General features: G+C 38.8%; 1 protein-coding gene across 2 annotated transcripts; it reads left to right on the forward strand.

Annotated features, from left to right (window-relative positions):
* Positions 1–1016: 1016 nt before the first annotated feature.
* Positions 1017–13500, forward strand: kras (v-Ki-ras2 Kirsten rat sarcoma viral oncogene homolog). 2 transcript variants are annotated; one of them, XM_020078925.2, is made up of 6 exons: positions 1027–1687; positions 4264–4381; positions 5457–5635; positions 6005–6164; positions 7804–7929; positions 11103–13500. In XM_020078925.2, exons 2-5 carry the CDS (start codon positions 4271–4273, stop codon positions 7921–7923), a joined length of 570 nt encoding a protein of 189 aa, XP_019934484.1. In that variant the 5' UTR covers positions 1027–1687; positions 4264–4270; the 3' UTR covers positions 7924–7929; positions 11103–13500. The 2 variants fall into 2 exon arrangements, with proteins under 2 accessions (XP_019934485.1, XP_019934484.1); XM_020078926.2 differs by lacking the exon at positions 7804–7929 and having other exon boundaries at positions 1017–1687.
* Positions 13501–16199: the final 2699 nt, after the last annotated feature.

Below are 16199 nucleotides of genomic sequence, written 5' to 3' on the forward strand. Positions count from 1 at the left end.
AGAGACTCACAGTACTGATGTCTGCACTCTAACTCTCTTGACTGTGAAATATTTATTTCTGTCTGTGCAATTCAATGACTCTGTGCAATTAATGTCACTATATATTCGCACACTGTGCATATTCTGTTTACCCTGTTTATATTATTTTTATTTCATTTCTATTCTTTTGTATTTTCTTACATTTTTAAAGGTTCAGTGTGTGGAATTTAGTGACATATAGTGTTGAAGTTGCATGTTGCAGCTGAAAAAGGTGTTTAGTTTGTCCGGTCTGGGCTACTGAAAAAACATGGTGGCTTCTGTAGAGAGTTGCAGCCCCTGATGTAAATATAAAGTAGTTAAATATAAAGGGCCCATTCTAGGGTTAAGAAAAAGCAACAATTCGTACAATTTAGATTTAACACATTAGTAAAAACATCACTAGGATTAATTTTATTCAGTTGCTGCCAATTGATCCCTTTCACCTAAATCTTACACACTGAACCTTTAAGTATTGCATGTTTTCTTATTATTCCTGTATCGATGTCTATTTTAGACTGCCCTCTTGCTTCTGTAAAAACTGTGGGACCAATGGCGACATTATTTTTAGAGCTTTTCTGGTTGCAGGTAGAGAGCAAAAAACGTACCTAAAACACATTAGATCTAGATGGTTGCCTGTCTGTAGCTGTGGTCTCTTGGCTGTGCAGAGAACAAGGCAACAGTGAAGTACAAATACTGCATCCTATCCATGTGTGCAATGCTCTTCTACACCTCTTGCATGTTCTGTATTGCTCTTACAGGCTGTTGGACCTCATCCAGTGGTTATTGCAAGGTTTCCATGTCAGTGCAGGGATCCATGTATGTTTCTGTTTAGCCTGAGCTGTGTCACAGACTGCGCATGCGTCGTGCACATGCAGCAAGCCTAGTGGACATTCAGGAAAACAGACAGGGGATTGCCAAATCATTTCCTTGCCTGGAATGACGTCTCTCCTGCACATTCCAGTTATATTTAGAGCCTATATATAGTGGAGTCGCCCCCTAGGCTGTGTTGACTCCGCATGAAGCAGCAGCAGAGCATCATGGTCCTGAGCGGAGCGTCGCTCCATGTGACCTACATACCGACTGTAACACTGTACACCATTTAAGCTGTCGTGTCAATCACTGTGTGGTTTCGGTTGATATTTAATAAAAGCAAATGTGACGCGCGACAAAAAAAACAGCTCGTACGTGCGTAATAAGGATTGTTTGGTGTTCTATAACCGCGCGGATTTAAACTGTAAAGCATGTGGAGTGTGGATGGAATACAAAGTATGGACAGAATATAAAGACAAGATAAAGGAGAAGGTCTGGACTTGCTGCGACAGAGTGGAGGAGCGATAAGCCACGAACTGGTCGAAATCCCCAGCTATGCTTTCTGGGTAAAGTGCGCCCCGGTATCCGCCCATATTCGCGTAAAGGAGGCCAACCTGAGCTGCAGCGAGGCCGGACGCACGGACTCACGGACGCTGGATCAAATGGAAAGTTCAATCGATTAAATTCACTTTTTACTCGTCTCCCCCCCGCATGTCCCCTCTAGACCGACGGTAGACCGACGTTACATGCGGGCGCTTCGGCGTGAAGTAGGAAATGCGGAGATCGTGTGAAAGCGGAGGATTATCAGCCTGACTTTATTTGGTCGCTACTTCGGACGCGGAACTCCACTCGCTAAAAGGTAAAAAAAAAAAAAATCTAACGGGTGGGATTCGTACGTGTGTCGCTTCAAATGTCCCTTTGCGGTGTTTCACCGTCTGGTTCCGTGGGTGGGTTTGTCAACATGTCCACAGTGTGAACACCGAGGATTTGTATTGTGGTGGAAATCTCTCATTTTCCCCTGTAAGTGCAAACTACGCCCAATTGTTAACCTCACTTCTGGCCCTGCACTGCAGACCTCTGGGGCTAGCTTACCAATGGCGGCTTCGAAACCTCTCCCCTTCCCATTTGAATGGGTTATAATGAATTTGTCCGGACACACGGTGCAGACAGCACAGCCTCTACTTAATATCCAACTATGTGACATTAAGTTAGCCCGTACCGGCTGGTTAGCTTAGCCTTTGAGGCTGCTAGCGAGCTTCGGTGCTAAGCTAGCTAGCAGCAGAGCTAACACAGCGCTCACAGGGTTTTCGTACAACCGACCTGAGGTCACACAGCAGCGGCTTTAAGTCTAACTCCGCTGCATGTGGTTGTCTGCTTGAAGAAACGCGAAAGATTTCCACTTTAAAGTTGGGCCGTGTTTTAAACTCAGCTAATTCACACAGGAGGCTAATCATGTAAAAACCACCCCAATATTTACATGTGTTCATTGAAACTCCATTTCTCAGTTGGTTCTCTCTCAGTGTTGCCGACTCATTTGCGTGATATTGTTTGTTGAATGTAGTTTTGCCAATTGGGAAAATCCTTGTTGTCATTTCTGCAGTAAATAAAAAGGTGGGGACATTTGTGCCATTCAGATGATGTCAGCATAAGGTAAACAACAACAATGGCTTGTATTGTCATTTTTTGAATAAATGAATTTTCCATTTAAACACCACTGCTTGATCAACTTAATCACATTTAAAGGAGGTCTAGGCAATAAAAAACACCAGCAATCATGAATATAATTTTCCTCAATAGCAATGTAACAAAGGTTCAATATACAATGATCTATATTGCTTGTGCATTGTGTAAGCCACAGATCTGTAAAATGTGTTATTCTCTGCCCATAAATAATAGTTTAAAACCAAAAACTTCCACATAGTAGCAAAACTCATTGTTTAAACTAAATAATGATAATCATTAATATTTACTGCAACAATTTTTTTACTATATCACCTAGTTTGAAACAAACATTGATGTTCTCAGTGAACATGTCAACCTTATAATAGTGTTACCTCTATTACTACTCAAAGGAGGATGAGAAACTTGTGTTAACTTCATTAATTATCTTGTAAAATAAGCAGTATCATCCCATTAAATAGAACAGACTAAACTGATAACTGTACTTTTAGGCAATCAAAAGTACTTTCACTGCCTCCTAAGGTGAAACGTGTCCCTTTACAGGCATGACAAGCATGCAGCAGACAACATCCAAGTGTTAACTGGAATGATTTGTAATATTGTCACTAGTCTTATCTGCTCAGGTAAAAGATAAGACTGTTCCCTAATGGACAGTATAACCTCACTGAGATATGTGTATCAGAGGCCATACCAGTGATGTGGTATGATCATTTCAAGGAGCACTTTAAAGTGTTGAGATAACAAGGTAAAGTATACCTTTTGTTTGCCAAACACTGGTCAAACCACATTCTGATTTTTGTTTGTCTAGACAAAGCAATAATATTCAGTGGAACTCCTCCCTGACTGCAGGCTGTGCAGCGCTGTGAGCAGTATGTACTGTAACTTCTGAAAAGGCCAGCTGCTGCTATTGATGGGCGCTGCTCCACAAAGCAGTCTGACAGCAGAGAGCCTCCCAGTTGCTTGTCAGTTTTTGAGCCTTAATGTAATGTCATAGATTTCTGCCTGGGGACAGTTTCTGTTATGCGGCTGCTATTCAGAAAATATTAGGGAATGTGTTGCTGGATTTACACATTTGATTACATACAGGGGATTCACGAATTCCTTCATGTCTTTTCTTCACACAGAAACTGTTTTAATAAGGAAATTATTTTAATACATGGGTACATCAGTATTGTTTTCCATTTTATGGCTGATAGATAGATTTAATATGATGTTTCCTGAATTCCGCAGCAGTTTTTTGGTGTTTATTATCCCCCATCTGCACATACTGTCTTGTAGATGAACCATTACATTCTGTTTTTGGTGCTTGTAGTTTCTTCTGCAAGATTTTTGCTCAGTTTTAAAATGGGTCGTCCTGTAAAATACTAAAGCAACATAAAAATGATGGTATAAAATAGTTGATTTGTTTTTAGACATTTGGCATAATGTGCATCTCAGTGACATTGATACATGGGCATTTTCTCAGTTTGCCAAACCCGAGATTGCATATTTCCCAGCAAGCTGACAGGTCATCAGACAAAGATGAAGATATACAAATGCAGCTAGCGAACAAAATTGATTTAAATGTTTTTTTTGCCATCCTCAAAAGAAAATAGCATCTTGACTGCAGAGAGGTTTAACAATCTGAGGAATAATCTTCTGAACAATTCCTTTTAAAGCTTTTGATGGTGCAACAGATGTAATGATGCTGTGCCAGATGACTGCCTGTGTCTGTGGAAATACCTGAGTGTACTGATCATTTTTTTGTTCCTGCAGGTGAATCATGACAGAATATAAGCTGGTAGTGGTGGGAGCTGGTGGTGTTGGCAAGAGCGCACTTACCATTCAGCTCATCCAGAATCACTTTGTGGATGAATACGACCCCACCATTGAGGTAATGAAACTGTTTGTGTACATGCATGTAAATATATGCGTGGAAGTTTGTGCACTCAAATCCAGAAAGGTCTCCAGGGTTTTCTATGTATTTTGGTATGGGGGCAGAACAAGAAGAAGAAGAAAATAGTTGCAGCAGGTTCTTCTGGTTTAAGTCTTAAAAAGACACCAAACAGGTTTTAATAACTTTCCATGCCTGTCTACTTTCTCAAGGAGCCAGCCCACACTGAATGAACAGTCTCATTAGGACTGCAATCAATTATTGATGTGGTGCTGCAGGTTAGAGCCTCACTATAGATTATTTGAAAACAAGATAACATCTGAAACAATGGCTGCTCGCTGGATCAGACGGCAGTTATTTGTGTTGTATCAGATTGAGTGCAGCCATCAGTGTGATGAAAAGCCAGTGAGCTTCGACTCATTGCAAATTAGGACCTCATTACAATTTGAGGTGTGCTAGAAAGTGGAGTGCCCTACTACAACTAGAGAATGCAGTCCTGTGTCAGTAAAGTTATGCCAAGATGCAACAACGTCAACAATTCTGTTTGAATTAATACAAATATTCATCACGCTTTAAAATTTTATATCACAACCTTTTTAAGGAATTTGAAAACTAGAATTTACAGGTCATGGATTTATGCCTTTGCTAACCAGTAAATTGCATGAAATGTGGTCTCATGAACCCACCCCTTCTTGGCTTAATTGTGTTAAATAGTTGCCAGAAAAAGGTTTTAGCCGAACATTATGATCATTTCATTTTTCAACTACGTAGTTGAAATGTTGAAATATTCAGTTCGTCAAGGTTTCAGAGATATCATGTTCACGAGAATTAGACATAGGGACAGACCCAGGAGGCTTACAAATATATTTAATCTCATTATATCATGTACAGTTAAACAATTCTGTATTCTAATATTCCATAAATGATTAAAACACACTCGTAGCACCCTTAAGTGTAATTAAAATTATAGATTCTTCATTTGATTATCTTATAACTTTTCTTAAGCTGCCCTTTGGACCCTTAAAACCACATAACTACAGCATCCCAATAACTTTCTGACTTCTTCCTCTTCCAGGACTCCTACAGAAAGCAGGTAGTGATTGATGGAGAGACGTGTCTGTTGGACATCCTGGACACTGCAGGTCAGGAGGAGTACAGCGCCATGAGGGACCAGTACATGAGGACAGGGGAGGGCTTCCTCTGTGTCTTTGCCATCAATAACACCAAGTCCTTTGAGGACATTCACCACTATAGGTGAGCTAAGAAAAATGATTTGCACCCAGTGTGGATGCAGTGTTTTAATTGGAACTAAAAGCAGAAAAACATTTTTGGGGAGTCAGGTTCTTATCGTATAAAATCATCATCCCTAATTTGTGGCTGGTCATGAACCTTCTTTAAAGACCTTTTCAATTCTCTCGTTTATATCATGTCATGTGTCAGCAGTCCATCTAATATTGGCGAAATGTTTTAACTGAGAAGCCAGTTATGTTCTTATTCTCACTTTGACTCTAGTTACTCTGAACAGATAAAACTTTTTCTAACACCACAATCAATAGCAATCAGATTACATATATGACCTGAGCTGGATTAACCTCAAACAAAACCTCTATTGGGCCTGTGCAGAGAACAGATTAAGCGGGTGAAGGACTCTGAGGACGTCCCCATGGTGCTGGTGGGGAACAAGTGTGACCTCCCGTCCCGGACAGTGGACACCAAGCAGGCTCAGGACTTAGCACGTAGCTACGGAATTCCCTTTATCGAGACCTCAGCCAAAACCAGACAGGTGAGAGACCAGCCTCAACACTTTAACCTTCTATCTTTGACTTAACTGATGTAGTGTTCCACTGCAAGTCTGTAAAGTTGAATGGTGAGAAGTTGCATGTGGTATCAGGGCTCGATGGACATGGCAGTCCCTCTATAAATTTCACTTTAATATCACTTTTAATTTTTCTGATACCGGGTAAACTCGAAGCCCTTACAAACACTTGATTGGGTTTGGGATGTATGTTTCTTGAGACATGCGGTGCTGTTGATTCAGTGGCTCTGACTGGGTCTTTTATCATAATGTTGCTTGGAAATGTCTCGGGAAATGTCCTGCGCATCATTAAATCCTCTATGGTTAATTAAATATTTTATTTAGGGGTGTAATCATTGCATGCTTTTGTTATCATGGATATGTTATATGACATCATCATTAGAGCCATCTGGAAAGGATCCTGCATTATTAATAATCAGCCAATCACTAAATGGGTGTTAAGGAGTCTGCATCAGTAATTACTCAGGGGGGTTATTGATTCTTCTTACTGGTTACCATGACTGGGTTTTGGAAGATTAGCTGTGGCATAGTCGGATCAAATGTGGTGTGTTTTGTGAGCATGGCCTTAGGTGGCTGGTTGGCTGATGCAGTGATCTGTAAACACATCCTTCTCTGATTCCTCTGACCTGGGCTGAATCACAGCTCCTTCTGGGGCTGGGGAAATAAATGACACAATGATTTATTTCTTACAGCTCTGTTCACCTATTCATACCAATAATTCACCATTAACACTGTGCTGCTGCTGCTGTTGGGACAGGCAACTCTCTTTCATTCAAAGCCACCCAGTGTTTTCCCTAATCAGTGATTTAATCTGACTTCTCTGGACAATCTACCATACATATATATATATATATATTCCATAATCAAATGCTTGCACTTCTCCTTAGTATAAGGTCAGACAGTTAAACTGATACTCCACCCTAATCTTTTTAGCATTTCTCACCTACTGTAGTCTTGGAAGCTGACCAATTTGTCTGACCAAGTTTTAGTATTCTAGTTCAGTTAAAGTGGATTCTAATGGTGCCATTTTTAGATATCAATATTGAATTGAATAAAAAAAAAAATTAGAATTCTCTCCTTATTTAAGAAACCATCTCTCAAATCCCCCTGTAGTTTACACGCTATTTGGATCGGCTACTTTAGCTTAGCAGTTAGCGATGGCTTCCCTCTCCTCCCACATATTCCTGGATAGAGAAAGATGGCTGGATCAAAACCAAAATAACACATTTTTATGTTTATGTTTATCTTAAAAGCAATTGTTGGAAAAAACTGTCTGATAATTGTAAAATTGCTGAATATTCATTCTGCTAATTGGCCTGGACAATCATCGGTCAACTCTAGCCACAATCCCACTTCCCTCAGAAGAAGAAAACAGACCTTTTCAAGGCAACAGGAAGTTGGTGTTTGGTATTCACCAAATAGATTTAGGGCGGAGTATCAGCTTAGTTGCTAAGGGAGGACAGACACTGCTGGTAGTAGACCCATATCAGTTGGATTGGTCCAAGTCGCCCTGTTGTATTGTACCTGTAGGCTGTAACACATGCATCTACACAGTTTGTCCCCCTGTATTTCTCAACACTGAGGGAAGTTGTGTCTCAAACCACAGAGAGTGGAAGATGCCTTTTACACTCTGGTACGGGAGATCAGGCTGTACCGGCTCAATAAGCTCAGCAAGGAAGAAAAGACTCCGCGCTGTGTCAAGCTTAAAAAGTGTGTTGTGATGTGAAAATGGGTAAGTGTATGCAGCCGCGCGCCCACCAGCTCTGTGTGTCTGTGTCTATGTTGTTAGTTGGGATTGTGGAGAAGGCAATGGGATAAAAACAAGCAGTAAGTGCTGGTGCTTCATGGGTTCTCAATGCTAACCTCCTGGTTTCTATTGGGGATGTTGTGAGGCTCTCACAGAAGGCTGATCATTTCTTCCATTTTCAGTGTCTCTACGTATCATGGCTGATTATTGTCCGAGACCGTTTTCACACTGGATTCATTAACTTTAGTCTGAATACCATTTTGAGGTGCGTTTGTGTTATACTTACTTTATAGCAAGGCCAGGGTTTATCCTCATTTCCACAAGGAAATGAGGAGGGTGCGCATGTATATGTGTGCAAGAAGAGCGATATACAAGCAGGCAGAGCCACATGAGCATGATTCAAGTAACACAACCATCTTAATGAAATGGAAAAACACATAGGTCGGTAGAAAGTTGTGGTTGATCTCCACTCATACACAGACTAGTATTTCAAGTCGTCAAAAAATACAATTAAAATGTGTAATTCTGTCTGTGAGAAAATGATTGATTGTGTTCTAACTGCACACAAGCCATGACACAGATCATGATACAGCTCACCACCTTCACGTTGGCTTGGTAAAGAACTCTTGGGCTCCATTCAGGTCCAGAAAAAGCATTCATACTGTCCAATTTAAATTCCCAAATTCTGCTTAAACCACCAGTGTGAAAGCGTCAACATCTGCTGAAAGGGTCCAAAGTGTTGAACATGTGTGATTAAAAGAGATCATGGTGAATCTGGGACCAAATAATCCACTGAAATGAAAATGTGTGTTGGGTCGTTTTATGTCAAATCAGAGAAAATCCAGGAAAGTGGTTGCAGCACGTCGTTCGCTATTGATAAAACGCCTCATCTGTGAGGAATGTTTGGGTAAGAATGTCTGTAACTCTTACTCCCAGCCTCACCAAACTCTGTAGGATGGAAGATATATACACATGTTCTCTGAATTATTGGAAGATATTAAGAATAAACCAAGACATGGAAACATTTTTCAGTCATTTTTTCTATAGAACCAAATTGTAATTTTGCATGAAGGAATATGAAAATGTATGTAAATAACTTGGTTTTGTTCAAATACACATAGTTAAAAGTATTGTTTTAACTTAAGGGTAGAACTCCATTATAAATGATCAGGATCTTACCCTATTATCTCTACGTATGTGTCCCGGCCTCTGAAATATTGATTCATTTCACTACAGGTCATTAATGCAAACTCTATTCTATACTCAGTGGAGATTTAAAGTAGTAGTTACATTTTATGTCTCATTTAAAAGATAATGAAATATTCAAATGAAATACAAATAAAGTAAAAATTCAAATAACTTAATTGAAAATTATGTGCAATGTAGCAAACTACAAACACATGATGAACTATTGTCGTATACTGTAGCTTGCATAACAAGACTGAATTGGGTACAAGCCCACTGTTTTATTGAATTTCCTGTCTAGGCAGTCTGTGTATTAGTACAATGTTTATTTAGAACTATATATATTATATGTATAAACTCATCCAACTTTTTATGTAGAAACATATTTAGAAACTTCTGACACATATTAATCCTTTAAACCAGAGGTTTTATCAAACTACTGTATTTTACTTATTTTCAATGTCATAAACTTAGAAAACTTGTCTTCCATCCTAAGTAGTTTGGTGAGATATTAAGGCCTAAACATGGCTTCCCAGATAATGTGTTTTGAGGCTAAAATATGAACAATATCAAGGGGTACAATAAATATGAAAACACGATTTAAACAATAATTTCACAGACCATATGATGATATAGAAAGGGTCTGAACTAAATCTGAGACAGTGCTGCAGCCACTTTATCTGATTTGACCCAGTTAAAAAATGGGCAGATCTGTTGTTAACATTTAAAATGAGTGTACGTTTGTTTGTGGGTGACACAGTTTTTCTTGCTGACACAAATCCCTTCATCTAAATTCTTTCTTTTCTCTCTGTCTTTGTCACAACATGAAGTGACCTCAGGCTTTTCTCTCCTTGCAGAATCTGCACACAATTCTTTCACCATCCAAATGGTGCCTGTGTCCTCGCCTCAGTGTGGCAGCAACAGACACCGGCTGCTTTTACATAGAGCCCATTCTTCCTCTTCAGTAATCTGTGAGAATATGAAAGCCTCATTCAAAGTCCACAGGCAAAATAAACTCTTTAAAACAATAAAAATAAAAAAACAGTTGTTTTGAATCCTCGAACTTCACACGTTTGCAGACTTAATTTAATCAAAGCTTTTCACCTGAAGACGATGTGCCACTCGCTCTTCTTTTATTTATAGCTTATGAGTTTTCTACCATTTTCCTGACTGGTGCATCTTTCCCAGGGGAGACATCTTTCAATGGTTTTATGTTTATTAGTTTTGCGGTTATAAACAGAAGGCTTGCCTTCTGCTCAATAACTCTGTTAGTAGAATATTTTCATAAAAGTGTTGCCTCAGTTTAAACCCACAGCAGTAAACCAGTGTCGGTGCCAAGCGCTCGATGCAGGTCCATCTTTTTTTTTAACAGTTGGGTTGTGTTGGCAGACTACAGACGATTGGAAATGTAAACAGGACAACTTGTTCCCTCATTTTATTTAGCCGTCATTTAAAGACACTGTGGGAGTAACTTGGATGTCTTAAATTCTGAAGAGAAGAAACTGGCTCATGTAACTGCAGCTACTGTTTGTGTGGTTGTCATTGGGGACATTGCTGACTTTTATATTTTTTAAATAAACAACATTATGGTTTGATCTGTTTCTTTCAGCTGTGTCTCACTGGGCCTGAGCTGGACTGATGCATTTACTGGCACTCTGATGTGTCATGCTCACAAACACTTGACAGAAATTCAACTCAAACTAGAGGCTACACATGAGTTTGATATGAACGATTGGAGTGTTGGTCGTCTGATTTCTTGTTTCGAGCACAGCTGTAAATACAAACAATTGATCTCTTGTAATTGTTATTCAGTATAGAGAAATTCCCTCTTTAATTTCAGTTCTTTAAATTTTATCGGGCTCTAAATTATCTATCAATTCTATGTACTTTTATGTTGGTGTTTGTTGGTAGTTAGGTATTAAAATTCTAACTTGAAACTGTAATGTTTATTTTATTGTATTTTTTTTCCCCAGGGCGTTGATGATGCCTTTTACACATTAGTGCGAGAAATCCGGAAGCATAAGGAGAAGATGAGCAAGGAGGGCAAAAAGAAGAAAAAGAAGTCCAAGACAAAGTGTTCACTTATGTGAATAATTACCCCTTTTCAAGACAGACTAAAAAAAAAAAAAAAAAAAAAGAAACTATGTTGAACAGTTCAAGTAATACATTTTGTACATTACACTAAATTATTAGCTTTCTCAATACCCACAATACTGAATACTAAACCTGACCTAATTTTTTTTCCTGCCTTTCTTTTATCTGCTATTTTGTCACCAATAAGCTTTATTTTCAGTTTTAGTGCCAGTTGCCCTCATGTGTTGGTCCAGCCTGTTTGATTTTATAGGATGATGATGTTGATTCGGATTCTTTTATATAACTGCGGAGCATGAGCTCATTGCATCATAGCTCATGACAAATTATTAATTATGAGCTTTTTTAATAATTTTTTTCCTTGGCTTAAAAGGGCACGACCTTCAAAAGTCGTGTAATGGCCCTTGTTAAGTACAGGATGCCAAAGAAAGGATTTCCATTCTGATTCGCAAAGAAAAAACAGACATGAGGAAAGGACCAAGATTCAGCCAGATGAGATCCAAATGTCCCAGCCACTGTCTAATGTCCCCATTTAGTTATGTCACTGATATACTGTAGGTATGCATGCAAACTCCTATTCTTCTCCCAATGTTTTAACACCCTAATTAGCTAATAATTCATTTGTCAATGCTTTGTACTGTGTGGGGAGTGATTTCTTGCCTCCATGAGAATTAGTTTTTGTTTTTGCATGCATGTGTCCTCGATGACACGGGTATTGCAAACTGCCTTTGGTTGATACATTTAACAGAGCATCCGATGATGAACTCTGACCCAAGTGTAGCTTTTCAGATCTATAACCCATAATCAATATTTGCTGTCGTGAGAAAGAACTCAGCCATTTTTAGGTTGAAGAATGAAATTCAAAGATCCCTGATGGTCTGACTTTTACAAAATGGGAGGAGTCCTTTTCTGTTGCAGGGACTGATGCCACGTCCAAGCTAATGTTTGACCTTACTGGTTACATATTTCCTGCTTCTTTTTATGCGAAGGCTTGACTGCAGGACTGTTGTTATTCATCCCGACAAAAATCGTTTTATTTTTAGTTACTCCAGTTTGTCACTCAAATTATTAACAGTTTAACACTTCTCTTGATAAAGGACATAGTATTCAAACAGTGTTTGTGAGGTTAAATACATAATTTCGAGGATGTGTGATTCCCCAATAGCCAGCCACAGAGGCGTCCTGCCTTTGCATGTTTTCCTAAGCCGCCGACTCGTTCGCTTGTGACCGGCTAGAAAACAAATTGCATCTTTTTAAGCAGCTTTCAGGAATATTTCTCTGGGTGTGGTATCACAGGGGTGGTTCAGATTCTTCCTTATGTGTTATGCATTTTTTGGATTCATGTCCACAAGTGTTGGAATATTTTTAGGGGTGCACTGCCTTTCAACAGAAATGATAGTCGAGCAGAATAATTTGTCATTTTCTCCCACAAAGCTCATGTATCGTAGTGATGTAACAGGAACTAATGTTTGTAAATGAGGCAATAATTGCCATAAAATTGGTTTTTAAAGGAAATTGTCTAAATTTATTAAAAGTGCTAGTTTCTTTCCGAGGTCATCCCATATTTCACCTTTTCCGTCGTACTTACGAGCTGCTCCCTGGGAGGACGTTTATTTGCCTTTTATGGTTTGCATTAGGTGCTACATTTAAACGGTAAAAAGAGCAGAGACAACATTCATTGTGTCTTGTGTGTGTGCTTTTGAAATACACAAAATGCTGTTTTAGGGGAGTGATGGTATTGACACAGAAAATCCAGACATGATACATTTTGCTTTCAGGATTAATGAGTTTTGACCCAGTTTATTATTACCTCCTTTTTTCATGAAGTAGATAATAACTGTTAATGCAATTTTAATTAAGGAACCCTCTTGTTAACAATACTGTTTCAAAATTAGTTTTACTGAAATGTTTGAAATGTTCCTCTTCCTTTATTGCGTGCCAAGAGCTGATTTCTGAAATGTATCATTTATACCTGGATCGTATTTTAACAACCTTTGTATAGTTGTGATACTGAAAGGTGCATATTTTGTAAATTGTGCTTCATTTCGTTGGTGTGTCTAGAGGAATGTTGCTTTAATGGAGTTTCACTCCGCTCTGTGTATGTGACTACAGTGTGACTGGGTCCAGGTCTAGGGAAGTGAATGAATGACCACTTTACAACACACACTTGTTGTGGGCAGTGTAGAGTGGTAATCAGATCTCAAATGAGTCTATTTTTTGCCATGAATCTCACCACTCCTATTTAATGTGTAATAAAGAACAAAGTAAAGAGGAATTCAACTTTGCCTTCAGATTCTTGTTTTTTTTAAATATATATTTATCAAACTGTATAAATATCACAGCTTACCTAACCTCAATTTTTACACTTTCCATTGACAGACATGTATTTAGTTTCAGCCTGTGATGCCAGAAGATAAAAAATACCGTTTCCCCAGCAGGTGGCACTGTTCCCTCACTCTGGAAGAGTTGGTTCCATAAGGTCAAAAACTATGAAGCAGGATTCTGCAGCTACTCACAGTCCCTGACAGAGTGAGCCTACTTTACAAGTCATGTCCTTCCAGAGTAAACTGCGACTCATTTAAAAAGAAGGAAACTGGTCCTGTGAGCGGAAATGCACGGGCAGTCATATTTGTTAGGGAGAAATCTTTTCATGCATTTTTAATTTGATTATCTGAGTTTAAATGAAATAAATGACTAAAATAGTCAAAATCTGGAAAACAGCAGCAGTTTCATCCACCGTCTGTTTAAAGTGCTGTCATTTTGTAGCTTATTGTAAACAAATGGTTTTTTCTGACTTTCACAAAAGCAAAAAAAAAAAACTGCAGACAAAAACACAATAACTGAGGCATTTAAGCCCTTTGATTAGTCTCTTAAGTTTGTAAGTGCTTAAACATGATGAAAATTATAAACCTGATTAACTAGCACTTTAATAATAATGTTTTACATTTGATTACATGATTTAAATGATAAACAATTAAGTGACTAATATCAATTAAATAAATCCAAAAATTTAAATTAGATAGGGTCAGTCCAGTGCCCTGCAGCTACAGCAGAGTGACGGGTGTGTTTAGTAAATAATTGGTTCAAATAGATGCATATAATCAAAGTAAGTACCACTCAACAATCATTTTTATATTAACACAAGAAAAGTTTTTAAGTGCACTCAGGATTTGCAGCTGAAATTATATTTGTCTTAAACATCATTTAAAACACAGCTGTTAACATTATGTCATAAATTAAGTTGCAGCTCTCGAAAAAGGAATAGAAAGAAGACTTTCAAAATAAAAGTCCATTAGCAAAACTATAATTATGTTGTTTTGTGTGATCATATCCAAGCAACTTGTTTACTTTTCTCTTGAACAGAAGGTTCAGGATCAACACAACAGTGGTTTAATGAAGCCATAACAACTTCATTCAGGTGCAAAAAATGCTTGATATTAACCAATTCATTTTAGCCAGAATACATCCATCCAGTCATCGATTATCTACACCGCTTGTAGGAAAGGGTTGGTTGCTCTATACATTTTAAGGTCGAGCTGAATTGAATTCCTTTTAATTTAGTTTCTTAATTTTTTGCCATGGATTTTGTTAAGCACTTTCTAACCTTGTTTAGAAAAGTGCTATACAAATAAAAGTACAAGAAACATAAAATAAACAGACATTAAATAGTATAGACTGCTGCAGAGTGGAGATCGGTTCTGCTCTGCTCATGAATGACCTGACGAGGTGTCATGACCCTGCCTCTGAATCAGGACGAACAGATCTGAAACAGCTCGAACACAGGGTTAGTGCTGTGAGGTCCAATCTGAAACCACTTAAGTCCTCTCAGACTTCTGGACCTCACTGTATGTGACTGTAGTTATAGGATTATTAGGAGATTATTGCTTTTCAACTATTTCCTCCCACATCTGGTCGTGTAAGCCCTGAATCCTGCTCCTCTCAGCTGACCTGCAGAAAGACATGGTGAATGTGAAGTTGTTTGTTCCTGGAACACATGGAGGGGGAGGTGAGTTCAAAAGAAACAAGGCCATTAACCTGTGAAATACTGAACTGAACCAATAAATATGAACTAAACTTGACTATACTCGTCTGTTTTTATTGAATATGTTATGTTAATATGAAGTTGATGAACTGTATCCTAACATAATGCAAAACACAAACGAACCCGGGTTGTGTGTGTGTGTGCAAGCTACAGCTGAGAGATGATGCTGTGGATGACACGAGTTAGAATTATAATTAAATTCAGTTCAACTGTCAGGGGGGCATCTAAGATTTTCCTAAATCAGGGGCCATAAAGGGGCCACAATTTAAACAGGGGCCGTTTACATGTCCAACATCCATTCACAATTCCTGAACAGTAAGGTTCTTATTTAAGTCATTCCTTGTCTACTGTCAGTTCTGTAGCTTTGAGCAAAGCCACACATCACATATATTATTAGTGATAAAAAAAAAAAAGGATGTGGACACTTGAGGAGCCAATCCACACCCCTTGATCCGCCCCATGAATTCAATTTTATTTGTACAGGGTCACATCGCTGTATACTGACATGTCTCACAATCATCTGATCCCAACAGTTCCCAGTGAGCAAACACTTAGCGACAACGAAGAGAAGAAACCTCCAGCAGGACCAGACTCAGGGTGGGCGGCCATGTGCCTCAACCTGTTGGGTTTAAAGGAGAGACATGGGGGGAGGAGAAAGAAAGGGAGAGAAAAGAAGGATGGGAAGATCCGCCATGCAGCGATGGTAATAACTCTGACTGACAGGCCATGAGTGTTTTTTATCAGAAAACTGAAAATTAAACTGGAGTTTGTAGTAATGTGTTAGTTAGTTAGATAACCTTGTGTGTCCTGCATGTGTGGAACAGGCCTCCTGAGGCACGCGTTTCAGTGTCTCCATCTTTTTGCTGCGAACACATCATGACCTTTCAGGCAAGAAAAGTTTCTCATCCTTACTCGTGATGACTCAGACATAAGAATT

This window comes from Paralichthys olivaceus, chromosome 7, assembly GCF_024713975.1.
Source record: "Paralichthys olivaceus isolate ysfri-2021 chromosome 7, ASM2471397v2, whole genome shotgun sequence".
Taxonomy (NCBI): Eukaryota; Metazoa; Chordata; class Actinopteri; order Pleuronectiformes; family Paralichthyidae; genus Paralichthys; species Paralichthys olivaceus.